Source organism: Dendropsophus ebraccatus, chromosome 2 (assembly GCF_027789765.1).
Source record: "Dendropsophus ebraccatus isolate aDenEbr1 chromosome 2, aDenEbr1.pat, whole genome shotgun sequence".
NCBI classification, from domain to species: domain Eukaryota; kingdom Metazoa; phylum Chordata; class Amphibia; order Anura; family Hylidae; genus Dendropsophus; species Dendropsophus ebraccatus.
In genome coordinates this window covers 53165631-53190467 of record NC_091455.1, presented here as the reverse complement: position 1 = coordinate 53190467, position 24837 = coordinate 53165631, and the positions used below count along the sequence as shown (strand labels likewise).

General features: G+C 41.1%; 1 protein-coding gene across 4 annotated transcripts in view; it reads left to right on the top strand.

Moving 5' to 3' along the window:
* The window catches only part of CHD7 (chromodomain helicase DNA binding protein 7), a 92517-nt gene that overhangs the window by 47733 nt on the left and 19947 nt on the right, over window positions 1-24837 (top strand). For 3 of the 4 annotated variants that reach the window (XM_069957546.1, XM_069957543.1, XM_069957544.1), the window contains exons 4-15: window positions 9012-9180; window positions 9513-9650; window positions 11470-11535; window positions 14411-14466; window positions 15436-15550; window positions 18930-19013; window positions 19959-20096; window positions 20196-20317; window positions 21634-21877; window positions 22765-22941; window positions 23745-23888; window positions 24007-24268. In XM_069957546.1, the coding sequence (XP_069813647.1) occupies window positions 9012-9180; window positions 9513-9650; window positions 11470-11535; window positions 14411-14466; window positions 15436-15550; window positions 18930-19013; window positions 19959-20096; window positions 20196-20317; window positions 21634-21877; window positions 22765-22941; window positions 23745-23888; window positions 24007-24268 (1715 nt within the window). The remainder of the gene's footprint in view (window positions 1-9011; window positions 9181-9512; window positions 9651-11469; window positions 11536-14410; window positions 14467-15435; window positions 15551-18929; window positions 19014-19958; window positions 20097-20195; window positions 20318-21633; window positions 21878-22764; window positions 22942-23744; window positions 23889-24006; window positions 24269-24837) is intronic. The other variant, XM_069957545.1, reaches the window with a different exon arrangement.

Below are 24837 nucleotides of genomic sequence, written 5' to 3'. Positions count from 1 at the left end.
TTGCTCTCTATGCGGCCCTCTAATGTATGTTTCCATAATTATATTTTTGATGGGCTTGTACACAATAAGGAAATGTAGTGTGCATGTGTGTCACGGCATAGCGTGGAGACGTCTATGGTTTAATAAATACGCCGTCTTGTCTTGTGCCCATCCACCTCGGCAGTAATTCTCATGTTTACAGATGAACTGTTTTATAAAATTAAGAACGCTGGTCATGAATATTCATAGAGAATGCTTTGATTTTTTTTTTTTCCCTTCTCTTTACTGCTTTGTATGTTTGAGAGGGAGCGAGAAGACTGAAAGTTGCCTCTGGTCCTCTGCACTAGTCACTCAGGGGAGGGGGTGGTGACTCGTAGGGTTTGGCATGTTTAACCTTTTCAATACTGGCCCACTATACAACCACCCGCCCCACACTACTTTTGACCCTTTAGTTCTTGCATCTTTACAATTGATGCTGGGATGTAATGAGTTAAAGATTTATTTATTTTCAATTTTCCTACTTTTTTTTTTTTATATTTAAATTTTTTATTTTGTGTGCCTGTTTTCTCCCTCTTTGCACTGATTCACTTGGATACTAATAAAAAATATATAAATAAAGGGGAGCACAAAACGCGGCAGCGCAGGTGTTGCCAATGTTTGAAAGCTGATTGAGGGAAGCAGATGGCTTGAGTCAATGGCATCCAGCCAAAAGAGCAGGTGCTGGTCACGTGAGCGCTGGTTACCAGGGTAATGTGATTGCTCTTGGCGTGCAGATGAAAGGAAAGGGGCCCAGCGTTCAGCTGTAGTGTTGTATAATTTGTGGCAGTTAGAGCGGAAATAAAGGCTGGAAATGGAGCCTCATGCTACGGGAGACTTCTGTCCATGTGCACTATAAACACCAGGACAGTTGGGAAGAGCCGGCGATTGCTTTCTCACAGGGACTTCAGGTTTTTTTTTTTTCCCTTCCACTCATTTTTTGTTTTAACCTTTTATAGGAAACTTTTACGCAGCCCGTCTCCCGATGCACAGACTGCATAGTATAGGCTTGCTTTTATGTTTGTGTGTGAACAGGCGTCAGGAGCCTCGAAGCCTCCGGAACTGATGAACTAGAAATTCCAGCACCCCATGTAAACACTTCCCATTCCTTCCCTGAGTTGTTGCGTTTTTTAGGTGTAAATCCTACATGAAGACTTTTATCGTGTTCGAGAAGTTTTTTCTTCCACTTTGTTTTCAATATAGTGCTGTACAAATAGAAAAGATAAATAGATATGTTTTTAAGCTTTAGCAACCAGTGTGAATTTAAGGCCTTCGGCTACCTGACTTTACTTGACGCATGGAAAACTAGAAACTTTTTTAGGTTGTATTCACACATTGGCATACTCTCCTATTTATCATGTGGATTATGTTGCAGTTTTTAAGGGGCTATCCAGAATTTTTGTAAATAATTCTGCCCTGCTGGAGCACATGATAGACATCTTAGCTGACCTCTCAGCACTCCCCTAGTGTCCCCTGCTTACTGCAGCTGCTGCTACTTCCAAGATGAACTTGTTTCTGGAGTGACAGCCCACTCAGCCAATCACTGGCTGCAGCGCTGTGCTGTCAGTCAGTGATTGGCTTGGTGCTATCACTCTGGAGACAAATTAATCTCGGAAGTGGTGGCTGCAGTCAGCAGGGGACACCAGAGTCTCTGCAACAGGACAAGGGGGAGTACTGAGAGGTAAGCATAACATGTTTATTCTGTTCTCCAGCAGGGCAGCATTATATGAAAAAACTTTCTGACGCTGCATAACCCCTTTAAACACAAATTAACCCTATACTAATCTGTGACCTCGCTACCCAAGGCGGCTTTCACGTGGAAATGTGACAGTATGTCACATATCACTCAACTATTTTTTTTTTTTTTTCTCTGCATGCAAATTTACCAGCACAGATTCCCTTTAAGGCTAATAGGACAGATTTTAGAGTGGAATAGGCTTCGATTCAGAGCTGAAATCTGTGCCAGTCTAATCTATGTGAGTGAGGCCCAAGTGGCTTTAAACAGGTTTTTTTTTTTTTTTTGCGTAACACTTTAAAAAAAAAAATTAAATGACTTCCTAATGGTTCCACTTGTGGCTTTGTCTTGGCTACCGCATAAAAAACTGTGGTGGTGTCTTTCGAAAAAATCCGCTCCCCTTAAGCAGTGTTAGACAGCAAATAATAAAATAAAATAAAAATGGCGCTGGCATACCTCTGAGTGAAGTTGTGCTTTTTATATGCAGTATTTGTATGTGAAATAGCTATAATGGTTGCATAGTTGAAAGGAAGTTCTGGAAGGAAACCTTCAGAATTTTATCCATCACGTTTAAGTTGGTTCCAAAAGACTGATTTCTGAGGCTGTGTTCACACATGGTGTTTAATTAGCGTTATTTTGCTGCAAATTGCGTAGTTGTAAAATGGAACAATTTTTGATGCAATTCCTTCAAAGTTGCAGCAAAAACAGCACTATTTTATGGCAAATTGTGCAATTCACCACAACATGGCGCTAAGTAATGTTAATTGAACGGTATGTGTGAACATAGCCTAAAACGTATTATTTTTTAAATTAGTTTGCAATATGAATAAAGGGGTCACCAAGCTTGAGCCAGTGTGAGCAGTTCTTACGTAAGCGGGAAGTAAAGAGGTATTTCCCAAAGGAAAAGTGTGTATGTGGGTCAAGCCCGGCATGTCACGCTCATAAAAACAGACAGAAACCACAGGCTTGTTATAAATTAACAGATGATGAAAGAGCGGCTGATGTCATCACCTGAGAGGAACTTAATACATATGCAGACATGTCAGATAGGGCCATGCGCTCAGGACCCAGCCGGCTGCTGTCCATAGAACTTTGTCTTGTACATTGTGCCCCTCACCCCCTCCTGCTTTTCTGTTGCGAGCACTCAGCCGCTTGGAAATCGATCTAATATTCACTTTTATGAGTACTTTTAAAGTAGAAAAATAACTTTTTTTTTTTTTAGTTCACAAAGCAAATACAGATAGGTGAACACGATCCAAGTTCATGTGTCCTAGTTCTCTTATACAATTAAGTATAGTTCGTTCCCTCATGGTATTCTCTTGCATAAATATGGAATACAACCGGAATACTTTGGAGACTTGTATGAAAACCTTGTCTTATTCTAGTTCATAGGACATCTCCTGCTGGTGTAAAAATTAGATCTGCTTATCTGTCAGACAATTAATTGAAAAGTTATTTCTGTAAGTTAAAGGGGTTATCCAGGGACCACGCAAGAAAAAAAGGATCGGAATATGTCTAAACACATTAATAGACTTCTAGACTACTTTGCTGGCACAGAGTAGCATTACAGGGTTACTGCTCCCTTTTTATATAACACTCTAGCCACTCAAACCTTTGGGTATTAAGCAGGACTTGGTTTCGGCATGCTCTGAAAACTACAAGTCCCATCATGCCCTTATTTTCTGTAAGATCCCCCAGCCCTCTGCTCATTCCATGGTGTGATGTACTACACAACCGATGGGCGAAACTATTGGTCATGTGGTTATGTGTTGGCAAAGCATTAAAGCTGGATATCGAAATGTGACTGTTCCCGTCTGATATTACGGTTTTCCTTATTTTGTGCATTTTGCCATTGGGGTGCTTTTATAGCCGAATAATGCCTTTTAGAAGAGCCTTCATGGGGTATTCTGCTCGTATTAAATTTTTAATTGTTATGTTCAGGACAACAACATATCAGGCTATACTTACCTTTCCATGCTCACACAGTGTTGTCCTGCGATATCTTCGGGTCCTGGCTGTTAATCCCACCTCCATGTCTCTCACTGGCTGAGATAGGGAAGCACTACGGTCAGTGATTGGCTGAATGGGCTGGCACTGCCAAGATGGGGCCTGCTTCAGAAGTGGAGGTGGCATCATTCAGCCGGGACCCGAACATGAGGCAGGAGGACACTGGGGGAGCGCGGAAAGGTAAGAATAGCCTATGATCTCTGCCAGGGCAATAACATACTCAGTTTAATTTGAGCAAAATACCTCTTTAACCACAGACAAGCATAGTAAAGTATTAAAGTAAGCTCCGTTCTGCAGTTGGTCAGACAGATGCAGGGTTCTTCACTCTACATTTTTTCCATACAGTATATGTTGGCATATCAATGATGATGTGCTGACCTATACCACTCCATGCATCTGCTTGGGCCTATTAAGTTTATTGTGTTGAATGTAGTCTACTAGTGACTGTTTTTAGTTTGTTTCCTGAATATATACTGAACCTGTCAGGGACCTGACAGACAACACTTTTGGTTCCCAATACATTGTGCTCAATCTGTTAAAATGGGCCTATCAGACTACAGTATGTGTAGTATATGTTGGCTTATCATTTTGTCAAGAAACAAACATATGCTGGTGGTGGTTCAGATGCAACGTGCAGTCCAAGAAACTGACATACATGCCTTAGTGAATTTTCTCCATTGTTTCTAAAGGCTTGTTGTCCTACAGACGACATTGATCCAGCATGATCTGTAATGGTTCATAAGATGTAAGTTAAAAGGAAACTATTAGGTTAAAAGTATTTAGTTTGCTCATATGTCTCTATAGCATACAAGGTGCTGAGGATGGAGGCAGATTTCTTACCTTCATCCTCAGCGTTGTTTCCATGATATTAGCAGTTTAATCCATGTTCAAATTAGGTGTTTTGGTGCACTGCCTACTCCAGGGCACCAATCCGACCTGGCCTGCCCACTCTGCTGATATTCATTACAAGGGGCGGGCTGGCTGGGGGTGTATTGTGCACTGGTAGCCCTGCCCCCAGTGCACCAGAACACCAGGCAAATGGATTAAACTCCTAATATCATGAAAATGGTGCCAAGGATAAGGAAATTTACCTTCATCCTAAGTGCTCCTTACGATTTAGGGACAAATCTGTGGTTAGTATCACACTGGGATAATGAATGTACATTTTTGCGATGTACATAAGAGGGTAGTCGTGCCTATATTGCGTCCATGGATGCTTTCTGGGATTCAAGTCTTGACCTGGCGTTGGAATCTGTGATGCTCTGTATGGCATATAAGGGGGGGGGGGGGGTGAACTTGCCGAGCTGTGTCCTAACAGAATAGTCTTTCATTGTGCTGGTAGCGGAGCACAGAGAATGTAATCAGATAAGGATGAAAGGGGCTTTATTCCAAATACAAGCAACAAGTTGTATATTTCTCGGGCTTGTCCCCTGCTGCTGCGGCGGCCTGCGCTACCAAGCTTGGCAACAAGTTTATACTCAATAGACTCAGAACAAAATGCTTTCTTTCTTTTTTTTTTTAAATGTTAAACTTGATTTATTAAAATTCGAGGTCCATTTCTGTATTATACATTAATGGAAATGTATCCCTTGCTCATGGCCAATAGTGCCAGCAGTGTTGGTGTAAGGCAGTGTTCATATTATAGCAGTTGACCACTTAATATTTTTTTTATTAAATATTAAATATTACCAGTACGTCTAGTGGCTGGAAGGGAATAAAAGCGATACCCTGGAAGCCGATGGCGATGGGTCACTACAAAAAGCACAGTTGGCCCGTACATCCTAACACAGTACATTGTGCAGGTGCATGACTTCCATCTCCATGGGCAAACACAATGCAGCAGTACTGCAAACACAGAAATATACACAATCACTGAATATATTGATCATTTTTAATTTCTATGTTTGCTAATAAATGCTGCACATTTTGATCAAAGTATGTGAGGCCATCCATCACAGCAAAGTGGCTTCGAGGGTGTAAATATAGGAAATATAGCAATAATGCAGTTCAAAATTATCCACATATTCAACGTTTTCTTATATCTTGGGACTCTCAGAATACTGCTGCCCTTTTTGTGTGTGTTTTCTCGCATTTTTAGTTAGTGAGAATGTGCGAACTAAGGTTTGTATTACATCGACAGATTGCTGCCCAATGTGAGCGCAAATTATTTGGATCAGCACTCTTAAGGACTAATGTTTGTGCGTCCCTTTGCTTCCATCGTTGACGGCCGTCCATTCTCTATTACAGAGCGATATCTGTGGCTTATGGTTTTTTAACCAGCTTTGGTCATCCAATAAATGTGTGTTTGTGTGTTCAGTAGCTAAACCATGGGCCCATTTGGCCAATAATCATCATTTGGATGTAGGGATAGTCTCTACTTGGCCGAGCGCTCCTCTCCATCTGTTGCCCCATGTCTGTTTTTTTAGGGTAGATAGGAATCGGCTCCCTTCTGCACAGAGTTTCTATAGGCCTAGAGAAAAGTCTGTTTTATTATAGGACTGATCCGGTAAGGGTCACCTTGTGGCGGCTGGGCTTATTTCATCAATTAATATCACTAAATTTTAGCAGGAAGTTCTTGTGGCAGTCGCACAATATTACCCTGTACTCTAAGAACCTCATGTTTATTCAGTTATTGGTGTAGTAACTATAGCATTAATGCAATCTAAAAGAAATAAAGGGGCAACTAATAATGACTGATGTGAAGGATATTGCCGATTCTTGACCCTTATTAGTTTAGAATGTATACTGCCGGTGATGACACTGTATATCCATTGGGGCACTTGACCCATATACAAAAGAGAAATTCACCGGAGAGCAGGCTGCCTCATCCCTATGTATAACGTTACATGTTTTAGGATATCGGTGGAAAGATCTGTTTGGCTTTTTAATTCTCATCCGCGCAGAGCCGGGCTTTTGGTTAGCGATATCAGGTGGTGGATGCTTATACGTAACCTAGTTAAGTTGATCTGAGAATTTGTATGGGTAATGATATCCGGAGGAGTCTAGATATAACAGCAGTCTGTATTTAGTGTCCATAATATAGATTATTTACAAAGCACTATTTGCACAATCTTCATATGCTTCTCGTGTCTCTGTCCGTTGTGTCCATAGTCAGCCAGTAATCCATTACATGGCATTTATCATAACATTACTGTCTGGATGAGATACTGTACAGACTTTGACTAATCGAAGGTTCCATTCACCGCAGTTGTCACAGCTGCACACCAAGGAAAATACAGATTTTTGACAATTGGACTGTGCAAAAGTTAATATTTGTCTGCTACTATAATGCACCGTGGGAACCTCGGCCGGTCGTATTCCTACTGACCAGTCACTAAGTGACGTTGTGGTGATATGGTTATTTGAATGCGCCTCTGAAGGCCGACCCCGACCACCTGACCCCGGAGGGGTTTTGTTTCGCCGGTCGGCGGTTTCCCTGACTTTTTGTTATGATAGAGATAGCAGGCTTTTATGAGAGTTTATGTAATCGTTATCATTTCTACCCTGTATAGAACTCAAATGGGTTCAGCCTCAATTGAGTTAAATGAGTAATACCGACAAGTGCTTTGGCTTTCCATAGTCTTTTTTTAAATATCTGTATATTTCACACAAAAAAATAATGTGCTTTGTAATGACCCGATTATTGCAGAAAAATGCATACCACTTATCATTCTTAACCTTCAGCCTTCAACACTTGCTAGATAATAAGCTCTACCTGGTGCTTTTACAGCTACGCCGGGAGAGTATCTTTTATTTTCACTTCTGTTTGTGATTCCTGCCATTACCTAAAAGATGCACAGGCTTTCTCTTTTGTTGTTAAAAAAGGGACAAATCTGCCATTTCTAAAGGCTGTGGACACCTTTTCAGGGGACTTTTTTTTTTTTTTTTTCCTTTTTATTGATTATTTTTATTTCCTGGTGCAGAATGAAAATCTAAATAGTCTTCATTCGAAACTTCCAACCCAAGAAAGATGAGCTAATTATGTCCATGTCAGACAGACTTTCTGCTCTGTGATGGAGCTAAAAGCAGGGAGGGGGTTACACAACAGCTTAGTCTGCTACGGAGAGTCATATATTGGACTATATGGATTCTAAAATTTAAAGGTTGTGAAAGTAAACCAAACAAACCTTTTAAATGAAGACCTATATAAAAACAAATATTTGCCCCATGATAAAGTAATAAAGTACAAGAACAAATACTTTTCAGAGATATCTTTAAGCCTTTAAATGAGAAATTCGGTGAAAACAAAAAATCTGGTGCAGGAGGAGCAGGGGAACATAATAAAGACAGTATACTTGCCCGTCTGTGCTCCTGCAGCAGACCTCCGGAGCTCCTGTAACATCACAGCCCGACTGATTGCCTCCTCAGGGGCGGGTCACTGACTGGCTGAGAGTAGCAATCCATCAGCCACCTCGGGTACTTTCACCTGTGTCATGATGTACCAGAAAGCCCAGGAATGAGTTCCCGTAGCCGTCAGAGATCCGGTAATGTGGTACTGCTGGGAGCAAGGGACGAGTAGGTTATGTGTCCCCCACCCCGCTGCCTGCAGCAGATTTTTTTGCAGTGTTTGCATTGGTAGCATTATGATGATTCTGATATATATTTATGTATATTTCACTGTGAAAACTTAGGTTCCCTTTAAAACACACAGCCCATAAAGGAAAGGAATCTATCACCACAGAACTTCTGTCAAGTTTTCCAGAATCATGTTACATAGAAGGCGCTGAGCTGATTGATATATAATGTTGTAGAAAATGGGGGGTTTAGTATAACTTGCATTGCTTTTCTTTAAATGAAGCCCATCGGGAAGTTTCATTGACTAAGATCCTTCCCTGTATCGTTGTGCATACAGAGATGACAATAAATCACTGATTATTGCCGCCCACTGGACTCCTACACCCAGAATATAAAAGAATTTAAATAGTGGAATACAACTATTACTGAATATTTTCCCAAAGCATTATATATCTCCTCAACTCCTGCTGCCTCCTGGTGCTGGCAAATCAGAGTAGTGGTTCGGTGTACTTGGTCTCTTCTGTGTCTCTCAGACATCAAACATGAAGAGATGCAACAGATGGCTATGCAGCTATATGACCCCCAATAAGTAATGCAGTTCGTAGGACCCATGCACAATACTTCACTGGCTGTAGTATGGTACAGGCCTTTGCCTAGTGGGCGTCATTTCACCATAACTCTTTGCAGAATGTAATTACCAAAAACATGAACTGGAATAAGTTGTATTTTTCCCTTTCAGTAATAAGTCTGACGCTGAGGGAAGTGCACAAAAGAAAAAAGCTGTTAAGGTTAAGCCTGAAGGTGCCGAAGGTGCCACAGATTTGGACAAAACTACTGCAACTACAACTACTACTCCCCCTCCTTCCCCACCTCCACCACCAGAAGAGGAGGATGACTCTGGCGTACAGGTAATAAGAAGCTACAAATTGCTGCTATAAATGCGCAGACTGGTCAATGACAAGTAACCCCTTCCTCCCCCTAAGTAACCTTTTTAGCAAACATGACCTATATCTATACGAGGGAGATAGCGCTTTTGTCATAGTAGATGAAGGGATGATTGCCGCCCTTGATTCTTGATTGTAATTGCTGAATTATCTGTGCATCAATGCTCAGTACAGTGATGAGAATCAACAGGTGGCGTATATAGTCCATCTGTATATGCAGAAAAATGAGCTTTATGGATGAAGAGCTTGCAATAAACTTTATATATATATTTTTTTTTCCCTCTCTCGTCTTTTAGAAAAGACGCTCCAGTAGGCAGGTGAAGAGGAAGCGTTACACAGAAGATCTGGAGTTCAAGATTTCCGATGATGAGCCTGATGATCTTGATCCCACCGGGAGATATTCTCCATCAAATACATCACAATCTGAGCAGCAGGTTAGGATTTCTTTCTTTTTTTATTATTCTTTAACTCCTTTTAGCCTCACAAAAGATTTTATCCCGTAGCCGGATTTTGGCACTACACGGGGCTTATGGAATCTTGGCCATTGCCAATGGCACTGTATACTTGGATGTGGGGCTGTTGACCCTCCCCAGTCTTTATATAATAAAGTACTTTTGATCTAATGTGTCATCAAATGGGGTTGTATACATCTCTGCTTCAATACTTCATGTCCATATTGAATGATTCAGTTGGCAAATAAAAAATACACAGAAATGAACATTTCTCCATTTTCCTTGCTAGTCCTCGAGTGCATGCATCTGCCATGACACAAGCTAAGAAATCCCTGAGAATCAAAGTGTTCTTTGAACCATCAGAAGCCATTAGCAGCCTGATGTAACATTGCCTTCCAAGACTGAGTCAGCAGAATATTGCCTTTAGTAAAGAAACGTTGGTGTATTTTGCAATCTGGACTGCTGGACTTTACTGACCAACATTGTGCTGCTATAATATCTTATTCATCACACTTAATATTTCTGCAAACTGTTTTATAATTAATGTAAGTGCGACTAGCTCCTCAGTCTGCCATAAAGTTGGTTTCATGCTGGTGTTTTTAGTAACATTCTATTGTGAGATGACGTGTTTATCCTGATGGTGGCGAGATGGTAACATTGCAGTGTTTAATGTCGTTTGAATGGTGTTACATAGCGTATAAGGGACGATTGTTAGGGATCATCGCATTCGCAATAACGCGTGATAAAAATGAGCATGTTTCTAGGGTTATCTACGTAAAACTTGAGTTTTGCCTACATCCTTTTAGAGTTCACTAACATTCACACTACCTCTTACCATGAACTGATTGAAGCCCTAAAGTTTTTCTTTTCACTGCCTAGAATTAGTCTAGAAGTTCTGAAGATTCCTTTTCTTATGTCTCCTTAAAAAAATAAATAAATGAATAAAATAATGTGGCTTTAGAATTACAGCCATAAATCTTTTACTGAATTAAAGTTTTTTCTTTCAGTTGAATTTTTTTTTTTTTTTAACCATAAAACAGCTGTTTTACATCTCCAAAACAACCCAAAATACTAGTCTGCAGGATGAAGTTTAAAATCCATGGCAAAAATCTGAGGGTCTGCCTCTGAATGTGCTGTTGAAATCTGCAGTTGTGAGAACAAAACTTTAAAGGCCCCATTACACAGGACAATTATCTGTTGAACCAGGCAGATATCACCCTGTGTAATAGGACAAGCGATCAGCCGAGCAGAGAGCAAATACTCACTCGTTGACTGATCGCTTTATTCTGACATGTCAAAAAATAAACAACTGTTGGCTGCACATCTCCCCGTGTAATAGATGTGCGATATGTTGATAGCAAAGGGCTCCACGGGAGATCTAGGGAGCACGGCTCAGGCCATGCAATACGGCCTTAAAGTAGCACATGCATATACTGATCGTCTAGCTTATCACTGAAGAATTGTCTTGTGGTGATCTGTTGGAGATTCATATGACAGGTTGTTAACAGTGACCTCCCATCTCATCTTTGAAGACATGGCTTTTATCATTGACTTGTCACCAGGCGATGATGAAGAACTAATGCTTATCCAACCACCTGTTGGGCTCCGCTACTTGCTGTCAGTGCTGGGAATTGGATCCAGTGCTGGTTGTTTTGAGAGCAGCCAACAACGGGTTTATGTATACGGAATGTCAACTGGTTTCTTTGTTTTTATATGTTTGTTGTTCAGTTTAGAGCTTTTATTTTTTTTTTATTTTTTATTTCTTAATATCTCAGAATATTGTTTTTTTTTCTTGGTTTAGGAGTCTTTAGATGCCGAAGGACCTGTTGTGGAGAAAATAATGAGCAGTCGTGTAGCAAAGAAACAGGTAAGGCTGTCTCGATTTCGCATAGAAGAGCGACCATTTTGATCCCTGTTTGAAGAGAATAGAAAGACCTTTTTCTTGGGGAATAAGCATAAAGGCATAAAAACCACCGGATAATTGGAACCTCTGACTATCTGCAGTTGTGATTCCCCCTCTCTTTCGCCGCTTCAGTTCCGAGCTGTCTGTAATGACGTAAACCCACATGTAAATTGAGCGTGACTCCATTTTGTAGCCTAATAAGTTATTTTTTAATGCGATGCGTTGAGTAATGTTTAGGAATATTAGGCCTTTCCCAGATTTATAGGAAAATGTATTTCGGCAGGAAATGATGAAGATTTTCCTAGAAGCAGAGAGGGAGGAGGTTCTCCTCACCAGATGTGATTTAATCAAGTCCTTGAATAGTGCAGCACCCAGCCTCTTATATTTACTTTGTTCCTTTGCATACTATTAATTGCTTAGTTAACACCTTTTTTAATGTACACATATTAAATAATACAGTGCTTCGAAGGCTTGCAGCCCTGCATAGACTCCTATGGAAGTGCAACTACCTTGAATGCGGCTCTGATGAGCTATGGATGTGCTGCAAACCTACTAAGATGACCTATCTCCCTGTAGCTGTCCTGCAAACATTAGGCTATATTCACACTTGTTGTTTGGGGAGTTTGCATTGAAAATGAAGGAAAAAAATAAAAAGACTCTTGTATCCTATTTGGTTGGCTTAAAAACTACATGTGTGTTTCCAGCTTTGAGAATGTGTTAATTGGGTTAGAGTGACCAGTGCAGATGGCAGATCAATCGGTAATGTCACGTGTTAAGCCTAACCTAGAACAGGCTGTCCTTGGTAAAGTCACATTGAAGGCAGTTTATGTATTCCTCTATATGTAACCTAGCAAGGATATACATCCTTTATGAATGATTATTCTATAGAGAATGGTTCTGCCCACAGAGTGTTGTGTGTTAACACGAAGAACAAATTACATTTTGTGATATGTTTTGTGAATGCACTTTTAGACTTCTATGTGTAGTTAATGGAATAATAGTACTCTCTTCAGCTGCCTGGATTCTTTTTAGGATCCTCTCCATTAGTTTTAGATCTGTGTTCTTTGCCCCCCGTTTAGTTACAGTGCCTACAGGGAGTCTCAGGTAGTCTTGGACACACCCCCTGTCTTATCATTGGTTCAGGCTTCCGCTTTATCCCAGCAGCTGTGGCTCTTCTAATTGGCTGCTTTGTGTAAAACTAAGTCTTATCACCGGCTCACCAAGACCTCCGTGTCGGGAGAGCTAGTCCCTATTACTGCGAAGACAAAATAAGAATGTTACAAAAAATACAAATATGTAATGCAAACTACTCCGAAAAATAGAATTGTTTGCTGGTTGAAACGACTATGTACTGAAAAAAATAAACCATAGTAAGGGGAGGCTTGGGGTGTTATCCCAGTATTAAGTTATCCCCTTTCCTTAGGATAGGGATACTGTAATTGTAGACTTAATAGTGTGCCACATGTTGGTGCACTCCATTCCTTCCAAGGATGAGGATTATTAAATAAAACCTGTAGCTGGTCGATAGGGATATTAATTTAAACTTTCTTTTCAATTACGTTTTTCCGATAAACACAACAGAAAAGAGAACGCTAGTGTAGGCTATACCGTTTTACTTTTATTACCATTACAGGCTGTTGCTTTTTGTAAATTCTGTATGTTAATATATTGAATGCCTCACGATTATAGTTAAGCAGTTTATAAATATTGAGTGCCCCAGAACATGTCCGCAGTCTTAATTGTGATAGTGAATGGCAGGGATAGTCCACTAATATGTTTACTGCTATAAGCGTATTCTGATAATTTCCATTGTAAGTGGAAATGTAGAGAAAATTGTCTATTGTGAGCATGTTACACTTTTATGTATTCTACGGCTAAACGTTGCTTGGTTTGGTACCAGGCAAATCCCCCCCTTATCGGTTGCCTTAGTCTTTCACGGGCTGCGTTTTTAGCCGTAGAGAGAGAATCCAGTGTAAAATTCAGTTTCGTTTTGCTGTTGAGCCATGACTCTTTCTAATATACGCAGGCTGACAGCATCTTTCCAGGAATTTTCTTACTCGCGTACACATTGGCTTCCTTCAGATTCATTCATCTCTAGTTAAAAACAGCTCGGGAGAAAGTGCAGACTCAGTCCTTCAACATCTCTTAAATGAATGTCTTAACTGGTATCTTAACCGCCGTGGCGAGAGCTTTGTATCAAATCCGACTCAATCATGCACTCGCTGATGTCTTAAGTGCGAACACGAAAGCAATATAAATTGTAGACCACAAGCGTTTTGTAGTCCGTGGTTAGCTTCCTCTCAACACACAAGCACACACCCTGTAGAAGCCAATTGTAAAAATGCAGTAAGACTGTCTTCAGCCAGCCAAAAATAATACATTTGGCATTAGGGAGTGCAGTTGCTAATTGGCTGCTGCCTGAGAAAATGGTACGCTTGGCGTCTACTTAACGCTGTGGGTTTGGCTGCCAGCCAGGTACAGGGTCAGGCTGTTGTGAATGAAAACGGCGTGTGGTGAGGGAGGAGTTAAAAATGATTCATGTCTCAGATATGACAATGCAGAATTGGACAGCTGTGTGTTCGCCAGAAACATTTGCTTTTTATTTCCAAGGATTTAATGGGTAATATCTGACCGGGACTGTATACACCATGTGATAAACATTACTCCGTCTGAACGTAGTCACGGAGAAGTGGAGTCTGCCGGCCAGACTACTCCAAATAGTTTGATCCTTGCAGACAGACGGATAACTTGCAGCTCACATTCCACATTGAAAACCCTCCCCCTATTGGTCGACTGTTACCGTGATTCACATTAAAGACTGTTCTTTTCTCTATTCTAGCTGGAGTCTGGGGAAGAAGTAGAAGTTGAAGAATTTTATGTGAAGTATAAGAACTTGTAAGTAAATGTTAAGACATAGTTTGGATGTGTTTTTGTTCTTCTTGGCTCTCAAGAATAGCGGTTGCATAGCAGAACCATATGGCGGCAGAGAAGCAGCTCCTCTGTAGGCTTAAAGTGGATTTTTTAATCTATGCAACTCTAAAGGGGAATCCCTTGAATAACGATTCCTGACACACTGTATTGGGAGTAATTCAGTGGGACAGATGCAAGCGCTTGAATTACTCTGTAATGAATTATCCTGGCAGAAGTTTGGGGACTCTCTGCATCTAGATCACCTATTAAGTTAACCTTTAGCTGACCAGGTTGTAATTCAACTTGATTTTATCATAAGGGGTTCTCTACCCTCTGAATACATTGTATTTTCTAGATCTGTTTGTCAGTAAAGGATCTGACGTTTACATCTAGACCTGAAGACCCTGGGTACACTAAGCAGGTGTTGGGCCCAACCTGACTATTTTGATGGGACTGGCAAAGCATGTATATGTATAAAATGTATATGGTCCCCCAGTTCTCTCTCAACCGATTCCAGGATGAGGGTGGGATGACCATTTATTCCCCCAAGGCTCTGGGAGCTGGAATGCAACATGCTGATCCTTTAGTTCTTTGGGAGATAAGTCGTCATCAAACTCCCCACCATTCCTAAACACATAATGATTCGACCAAATTGAGCATGCGTGTGTGCAAGGATTGGAAGAAAGGGACACCTGTTGACTCATGTTTATGACCTGGTCTAGCACTGTCCACTACTTAGGGGTATTGTCACAGGGCGCCAACAATACCACGCCTGCATCCAGTAGCCAATGGCTGCGTAATTTTGAAAGTAAAACTATTATTACTGGCCAAATTAGGGGTCTGTCGGCCACTGTATGCATGTGTTCACATGCAATATGGGTGAGTTCACCTCTATCTATTTTGTTTGATTGGCTCACATGGGGTTATGTTAATCAGGGTCTCTTCTTTCTTTAGTTCATATTTGCACTGCCAATGGGCCACCATAGAGGAGCTTGAGAAAGACAAGAGGATTCAGCAGAAAATCAAGCGTTTTCGAGCCAAGCAAGGCCAGAACAAGTTCCTCTCCGAGGTAAGAAGCTTTGTTCTTGTGGGTATATATGTGACATCTTCATCTCATTACATCATGTACTTTTTGAGATTTCATTGTTGCAGACAGGAAGCAAGTCGGCTTCCTGTTAGGATGTATAGTGAGTTTTATACCATGAATACTTATGGGATGTCCCAATCCCTTGATTGACACCTCTTTCCCTCCCCAAGAAAGATTGTTGCCGTATTCACATAATTTGTAAATGGTTTACAATTGAACCTTAACCCTGAGGAATAATACAGGGGCTTCTCTGTAATTATTTCCCCGCCAGCAGGTGTTTAAGGAACCTCCGTTATCGCATTAGATTCCTATTTATTTCCAGTCTACACTGAATGTTTTGAGGAAAATCAATGGCGCTCTGATCGATCTTGTTTGATTTCAGTGCTCTTAAGGGCTGACTTATTTCCCAGCGCACCTCCTTAAAGGGTTTAGCCTGGTTCTTTGTAAAGTTCCACAGTCGAATGAATCCGAGTCGTCTCCTCTCATTTGTTGTCAAATTTTACTGATGGTTAGAGGAAAGTGACCTAATTCTCTGTCTGGCTTCAGGAGATAAGAGATTTTTTTTATTTTTTTTTATGTGCGGTTCGCATCAAAATTTTTAAGGAAGAATGCAAAAATTGGATTGGACATGTGGAGTTGCTTTTTGATTACCTGTATGACTGTGGATGCCTTATTGCACTGTATAATGTTTGTGTAAAGTACTGGAAATTATTTTGAATATTGAGACTTGACCACCATAAAAATGTTTCCACCTATACGTAGTAAAGAATATTTAGAGGTTTCCTTGCGTCTATTGAATTACATTGTCTAGGTCAAAGGTATAGAATATTTGGAAGATACTATGTAATTTGCTGATAATTAATTTGTATTTGTCGGACAAGTCTCGATGAGCAGAAGGGTTAACGTGGGTGTTGTACGTGAGTCGGAGCCGTTCATGCATATTCTGGTCATATCTCTCGGAGAGCTAATTATGCGGAGGATTGTGGCTGTCCTTCTCAGATTTGGACAATTACCCACATGGGACTCAGCTTCTGATCACCAATTTAATTTCACTTAGATCTGTATGCAGAGCTGGAGCAAGGGTCAAACGGATGAAAGTCTTCAATGTTTCCCTCTTGGTCTGCCCAAGACGTATAATACTTAAGTTTAATAATGTAGTAGGGCAGGCCTTAAAAATAAGTTTTCAGTGGCGGAAAAATCTAAAATTAGCCCAGCACTTTCCATGCCATCAGAATACCGTGAGACTGCAAACTAATCCATGACCTGAATCGATTCACTGCTATTTAAAACAAAAGGTTAATACATTCCATTTTTTACGGTTTAAGATTTTTTTTCTTTTTATGTGTTTACAAGTATTGTACTACAAAATAAAGTGTGTAGATTGAGGTAAAGATTTGTGACAGAAAATTACAAGGACGTCTCAATCCTCATCTGTTATATGTATGGGGGTAAAGGTATTTACTAAAACTCTGCTCAAGCACCTTTTCTTAAAGGGGTAACCCCAAGATGCAAAGGTATTATCTATCCACAAGATGGGGAAGAACTAGCTGATCGGTTGGTTTCTGACTGCTGAGAGCCCCACCAATCCCATGAACTGAGGGCAATTGGTCCCCAAACGAATAGAACAGCAGCATGGCCACACTCAGTTTATTTTCATGGGTCTTGGGAATCCTTTCCAATATTCAGAAAGCCCCATAGAGAATATATGAAATGCTTCGTTAGTTCGAGGGACTGTTGGCCTCCATTCTCCTGGATCAGTAGAGCTCTGTGGTTACCCCCCCCCCCCCCCTAAATATCTCCCGAAAACCAAGGGGATCAGGAAGTTGAAATCCAACATGCCTGATCCTTCTTTTTTCCTGAGCATCTGAGTTTCGGGAGGCCTTGTAAACATTTAGAAACATAGAAGATTGTTGGCAGAAAAAGACCACTGGGTCCATCTAGTCTGCCCTTTTAGTATTTTCTTTCTTATTGTCTTAGAATAGATGTATGTTTATCCCAGGCGTGTTTAAATTCTGTTATTGTGGATTTACCAACCACCATTTTCGATGGTTGGCCAAAACTGCTGAAATCAGTGGGTTTGGCCGACACCTAGGGTGTATGACCAACTATTGTTGTGTTCCTCTGTTCTTCCTACTGGAAATTTATGAATAAAGTGACAGCTGGGTGTCACTATTCTCCCTGTCACTGGGGAATGTCACTGTGCAAATTGTGTAGGGACACAACCAGAGAAGACTGGTAATATCCAGTAAGTCCCATGAGCATCCCAACACAGTTTCCTCTGAAAAGATGTGTCTGCACTGTTTCAGGAGGAATATAAGTATGGGGAAGATTTATTAAACATCGTGTAAAGTGAAACTGTCTCAGTTGCCCCTAGCAACCAATCAGATTCCACCTTTTATTTTCCAAAGAGTCTGTGAGGAATGAAAAGTGGAATCTGATTGGTTGCTAGGGGCAACTGAGCCAGCTTCACTTTACACCATGTTTAATAAATCTCCCCCATAGATTATATTAAATAAAAAGGGGCATGTCAAAGCTCTAGGGTCTCCTTTTTTTTTTTCTTTTTCTTTTCAATACCCAATTGTTAAACGCTCTGATATGATTGTTGTTAGGCTGGATTCACACCATCCATTTAATGTACTCACTTCATATGCTTTAAATGGATCCATAAGCCCCCATTGGCAATAGAGGCTTAAAGTTCTTTTGGCCTGCATTTGGGTGGTATCAGTCAGGGCTTACTGGATGGACTAGCTTTTATATATGGTACCATATGCTTTTTGTTTTATCTTGGGGTCCTGTTTATGACAGATGCCACTAAGTGGCATTCGTCAGTTGTTGGGGGCTGATGTGTACGTCTGAGAGACTCTGCTAATACAGTGTGAATCCAGCGTTATTTGACAAACCTAAACATCCTTAAAGTCCCACCGTTCCTTGTGAGGAATGCTAAATGCAGTACATCTATTTTTATGAACTGGCAGGAAAGTGGTTAAGCCGACCCCAGCACTTAGAGCGCTCTCTCTCTCGCAGGCTGTAGCGTCGAGGAGCGGTGCGAGCTCGGAGCCTTTCGATTGCTCATTAGTGAATTGTAATTTCACACTTCATTTAAAATATTCTTCAACTTTCTCCTGCTGTAAAAGGTTTCACACAGTAATTAAGAGGCCCAGTTAACAAAGTCTGAGGAGTCTCTTACCCTCACGGGGAGCAATCCTGCTGAATGCTAGTATTTCAATTAGCATGTTTGAGGTTGTTGAGTCGGATTTCCATGTTTCTGTGACCCTTATTGGCACAAATATGTCCTTGGTGGAGAAAGGTTTTCCCTTAGGAGCACAGTAAATAAGACTCTGATTTCCCTGTTTGTCAACAGATTGAAGATGATCTGTTTAATCCTGACTATGTGGAAGTCGATCGGATACTTGACGTCTCTAACAGCACAGATGAGAAGGGGGAGGTGAGTGATTTTCTTCTACCTGTGCACCATTAAAATATTCCTTTTAAATTTTTAACTACATTTTTTTTTTTACTTTATTAATAAGACAAAAGGTGTGAAATCAATATATAGAGTAGGAATGGTAGGAGTCAACCGAGGGTTAATCTCACATCCTATTCTTCCCTTAAAGATATAGATAATAGTGTCCTACTATTTTGCATATTGGGCAGCATGTCTTCCAGTGCGTGCGCAGTGGTATTAAGAAAGTTGAAAAACGTTGTACCTTAAAGGGTTTCAAGAGAAAATTCTGCAAAGTCATAACCAAGTTTATTATATGGAATGACGAATGTGGATGTGCGATTTAAAAAAAAAAAAAAAAAAAAAAGCCCCCTAGCCATAGGCTATATCTGGTATTGCAGCTCGGCATTGCTCGGAAGCCCCTGTAAAGAATGAATATGGCACTGGCTGTGTATGCGTGGTGCGTGTCACTCATTTTTAAATTTCATTAATTAAAAAAAAAAAACTTTTTATAGATGCAACATGCTCGGCAGGCATTTTAGACCTTTCATGCTTGTGATCAGTGGGGGGGGGGGGGGGGGGGGGGGGGGGCTTTTCACCCAGGTATCGTAACGATAAAAACTTATGACATCATTATGACGTCAAAAGTTTAAAAAAAAATAAGTATAACTTTTAAGGCCTATCATTTTTTAGTTTGGGGGGGGGGGGGGGGGGGGGCTGAAAAACGGAGTCTTGGCTATGTCTTCGAGAAGCCATGAGCTTTGCAGTATGTCATTGCTTTCAGGAACAGTTGCAGCAAGTCCATGGCAGTATGAGCAAATAGAGCCGTCCAAAAAGAAAAGCGAGAAAAGAGCTGTCGTCGTTTTTATTATTTTTCTTATAATAAGGGTTATAATTATGATGTGAATGTTCCTTTTTCTCTTTTAACAATCCTTCTGTCTCCTGAAGCCAATGACTCATTACTTGGTGAAGTGGTGTTCCCTTCCATATGAGGACAGTACATGGGAACTGAAGCAGGACTTGGATCCAGCAAAGATTGAAGAATTTGAGAAACTCCAGAGCAGGGAGCCAGAAACAGAACGCGTGGTAAGAATTGGCACGGCCGACCAGTGTTTTTATTTGAAAATAGCTCAGTTATGTGGTCTTTCGGAAAACCACTAATGGGATTTACTGCATTTGAAACAGGAGCGACCTCCTGCCGACGAGTGGAAGAAATCGGAGAGTTCCAGGGAGTATAAAAACAATAACAGTCTCAGGGAATACCAGTTGGAGGGAGTGAACTGGCTGCTGTTCAATTGGTACAACACGTAAGTATTTTTCCCACTCTCCTAGCAGTAGCTTTACTAAACTTTAATGGCTTTGTTTCATGGCACAGTTTAACCTTACGGATTTTATTGGCATCTTAGGACTAGAGTTTATACTCTATAAAAAAAAAAATGTGGAAAACCATATTTTACTGCGCTCAGATCTTTTATAAGCTCTGGTTTTCTGCAGATGCTGGAAAATGTTTAGACGCAGCATAATTCTGATACAGTGGTATTAACCCCTTCTGCCAGCCTCTGATTCACCGTGTGTTTGTGGTCAGTGGGAGAAGCCCAGGCCAGCTGCACCTCCCAGACGTGCGAGGAATCCCCCAGCCTGTAAACAGGCATGTGATGGGAATGTTCTGCTGCATACAGAAACACTGAATCATAGCAGCACTACATCATCGCTGCTTTTACTCATACATTACATGGACTCTCTTCCAGCTGCTGAAGGATGAGGCATACTTTCCAAGCTGAAAGGAAAGTTTACCCATTCATACTGTACAGTAATAAACTGGGTCATAATATATGTGCTCTATGTGACTGTTCCTTGGAACCATGTCCTTTATTTGCTTTTACGTGTTTGTGTTTTGTACCCTGCATTTATAACTTGTGTTGGCTATGTATCTGAGCATCATAGGAAACCTAGTTCAGCAACAGCTGGAATTCAAAAACTTGGTATGTTGATCCTTAGGATAAACAAACCATATCAGAACATTGGAGTTCTACTTCCCAACACCTTTGCCAGTTGAAAGGACTGTGGTGTTTTTGTGTACGTGCTATAGCCTCTCAATTGCTTGGGCACAGCTCTGTGCATTGGGTACTGGCTTTACTAGTTTTTGCAGCTTATCCTTTTTTAAGCGAATGGGACAAACTGCAATACCTGGTACAGCCACAACCAAATGTATGGAGCTGTGCCCAGTAAGGGATGAAGAGGCTGCAGCAGTTGTATGAGAGCCATGTCCCCATCAATCAGTTGACTGGCCAGTGCTAGTGGATGTTTTTTTTTTTTTTTTTTTTTTTTAAGGGATATTCAGGATGAGAAAAACTGCTTCCTTTCTTCTAGAAACTGTGCCATTCTTGTCCTCAGTTTGTGTGTGGTATTGCAACTCGATTCCATAGAGATATAGCAAGCCGTGATGTGATACCAAACACAACCTGGGAGCAGGTATAGTGCATTTTTTGGAAGAAGGCAGTATGTTTTCCTAATACTGCCCAACCCCTTTAGGGTCCAAGTCTATGTTACTTGTGGTAACATGATGATGATGTCTATGCAGTGACGGCAGTTGCACTTTCCTTTTTTTTATTTTTATATTTAGACGAAACTGCATCTTGGCCGATGAAATGGGCTTAGGAAAAACCATCCAGTCGATCACTTTCCTGTACGAGATCTACTTAAAGGGTATCCACGGCCCATTCTTGGTCATAGCTCCTCTTTCTACAATCCCAAATTGGGAGCGAGAATTTCGCACATGGACAGAGCTGAATGTGGTAGTTTATCATGGAAGTCAAGCAAGCAGGAAAACTATACAACTCTATGAAATGTACTTTAAAGATGCACAGGTGGGTAGAAGAAGAAAAAAATATATATATTCTAATATAATTTTATTCTTTTATGTGAATGGCTAGAAAATAATAAACTGACATGGAGGTTGTTGTTAAAAGACTCACGATATGTCTCAATAATAACTCTGGATGTCATCACTCCCTTCTTCCTATGCTTTCTTTAACCTTTTGTAAAATGTAACCCAGACACATTTCCGCTCTCCTAGAGAAAGGTTGAAAGGACATGGAAGGATAATGGCGTGATTGTGTTCAGATTAACTGGCTTTTGTCTGTGCAAGGCCACATATCAGTGTATCAAAGCCATCAGTGATACAACACCAACATCAAGCGTAGGTTACACTGCTTCCTAGGTGACGACTGTCACAGGACATAGCTGTGGTGAAAAGAGCAACAATTTGTGCTCCAGAAATAAGTCGGCCCTGGTCGCTGCTCTAGTAAATGAAAGCCCTGGCTCTCGGTATTTTATTTATTAGAAAGAATATGTGCTTGTATCTTCAGCATTTCCTCCGTTCGCCCTATTCTTTGCCTCCTAGTCGACCCTTCGAATTACTTTAAGGGCGCTCGACGTGTAACTTTCCAGCTGTTCCCAAACTACAACAGCCATCTTTCTCTGACTCTCTGCTGCTTGCTTAGAGTTAAAAGGCGGCTGCAAAGTAGCAATTTGCCCAAAACTGACTTTATCCACAGCTTCTAATTTTACTGCAGGTGGTTAGAAACCATAGTTTCAGAATGACTCTTATTCTCATGACTGTGAATTACCAACCAGCCGCTTCCAGGCGACATGAACATGTTGAGAAAATAGTATATACATTATCTCCACAGACCTTCACAGATTTTATATATAGATTTTTTTTTCCCCCTCTATACTCTTATCTAAAACCCAGGGACGAGCAATAAAGAATGCCTACCGGTTCCATGCCATCATTACAACATTCGAGATGATTCTGACAGACTGTCCTGAGCTCAGAAACATTCACTGGCGTTGTGTGGTTATCGACGAGGCTCACCGGCTGAAGAATAGGAACTGCAAGCTTTTGGAAGGGCTAAAGATGATGGATCTGGTGAGTAGTTACTGAGTATAAGGCGGCTTCTTAATACTTTGTATTATCTACATTTCCACATAACGTCTTGGTATTCTTCGGTTTATCGATGTAGATGCGTCTGCCGCATCAAACTAGAGCATCTTGGGAGAAAGTGACAGGAGGTGCCACGTGTGACTGCTGAATCAGCACTGCTGGGCTAAAGTTGTAACCAGCATCTGTTCTCAAAGTATTAGACTAAGGGAATAAAAATAAAGTCTTTTTTTTCCTACCATATATTTGTGGATTTGGATTCAGCGCTGCATTGAGGGTTATAGCAGACATAAGTAGCTTGTGGCTGCCCAGCTATTACACTGCACCTCCCAGCTGGCTCCGCTCCGCGCTTTGCTGAAAAGAACATGTTCCCTTCTTTTATCCAGTTTTCCTTTCTCAGTCGAAGACTATAATGTGTACGTTTGTATGATTCACCATGTAATTCTGGATAAGTTATAAAGTCATTAGACATAGCTGCCTGTACGATGGTATTGCAGCTATTTGCCAAACCAGGATCCTTTTATAATAAACCCCATATATTGACTGTCAGCTGAGATAATAAACCAAAGCATGTTGCGCGATTATCTCTAGTCTTACACCTGCATCCATTTTATTATATGCAACTTTTTTTTTTATTTTTGTGTTTTTGTCACCTGTATGCCGGGCCTTGGACGTGTTTTTTGTACGGTTTGGAAGTCTACCGTGGGTTAAGTGTGGTGAAGATTGCAGCCTTTTGTTGTGAAGGATCTGCCGCCTCTCCCACACTTATCCTTCCCTTGCTGTGCTTTCAGGAACACAAAGTGCTGCTAACAGGGACCCCTTTGCAAAACACTGTGGAGGAGCTTTTCAGCCTGCTGAATTTCCTAGAACCCGAACGCTTCCCTTCGGAGAGCAATTTCATGCAAGAGTTTGGCGATCTGAAAACTGAAGAACAGGTATGACACTAGGCAGCGGGTCTTGGCATTTCCTAAGGCGGGCATTCATGGATTACAGAAAAAGTTCCCCTAATAATTTTGGAAAATGACAGCATCTTTAATTGTCTCATGTTGCTAGGTACAAAAACTTCAAGGCATCTTGAAACCAATGATGCTAAGACGTCTTAAAGAAGATGTCGAGAAGAACTTGGCTCCCAAAGAAGAAACGATTATAGAAGTAGAGCTGACAAACATCCAGAAGAAATATTACAGGGCAATTCTGGAGAAAAACTTTGCCTTCCTCTCCAAAGGAGGGGGTGGCGGACATGCAAATGTTCCCAATCTGCTAAACACTATGATGGAGCTGAGAAAATGCTGCAACCATCCCTACCTTATTAATGGTGAGTGCTGGGTGAATGTTAATGTTGACGGGATCAGTCCTCTAATGTGGTTGTAGTGGTTTTTAGCAATTCGTATTATAAAAGGTCGTCTTGCAATATATCCTAGTGTCCTTAGAGGTACAGAACATAGGATGCCTATATAGCAATGTACACAATGCCACTTTAAAGTGGGTACTCCGTCCCATCTTTCTGAGCAGCTCTGTTGCCGGAAGAGTGACGTCACGGCTGCGCTCCGGCGCCGACCATTCTGTGCTGTGGCTTCAGCTGCAGTGGGCGTCTCTTCTTTGATGTGCCAACCTCATCTTCAGATACTTGTGTGCTGTACTCTCGGGCCGTACTGACACTATAAGCGAAGGTACAACACACGCGTCTGAAGAGAAGTTGGGCAAGGCGAAGAATAGACATCCACTGCAGCTGACGTCACAGCGCAGCATGGCGTCACTGGAACCCAGCCATGCTGTGACATCACACTTCCAGTAGCTGCTCAGGTTGTAAGATGGGCTGGGGTATCCCCTTTAAAGAGGCATTGTGTGCTTATGTTCTGTACCTCTAAGGGACACCAGACTATA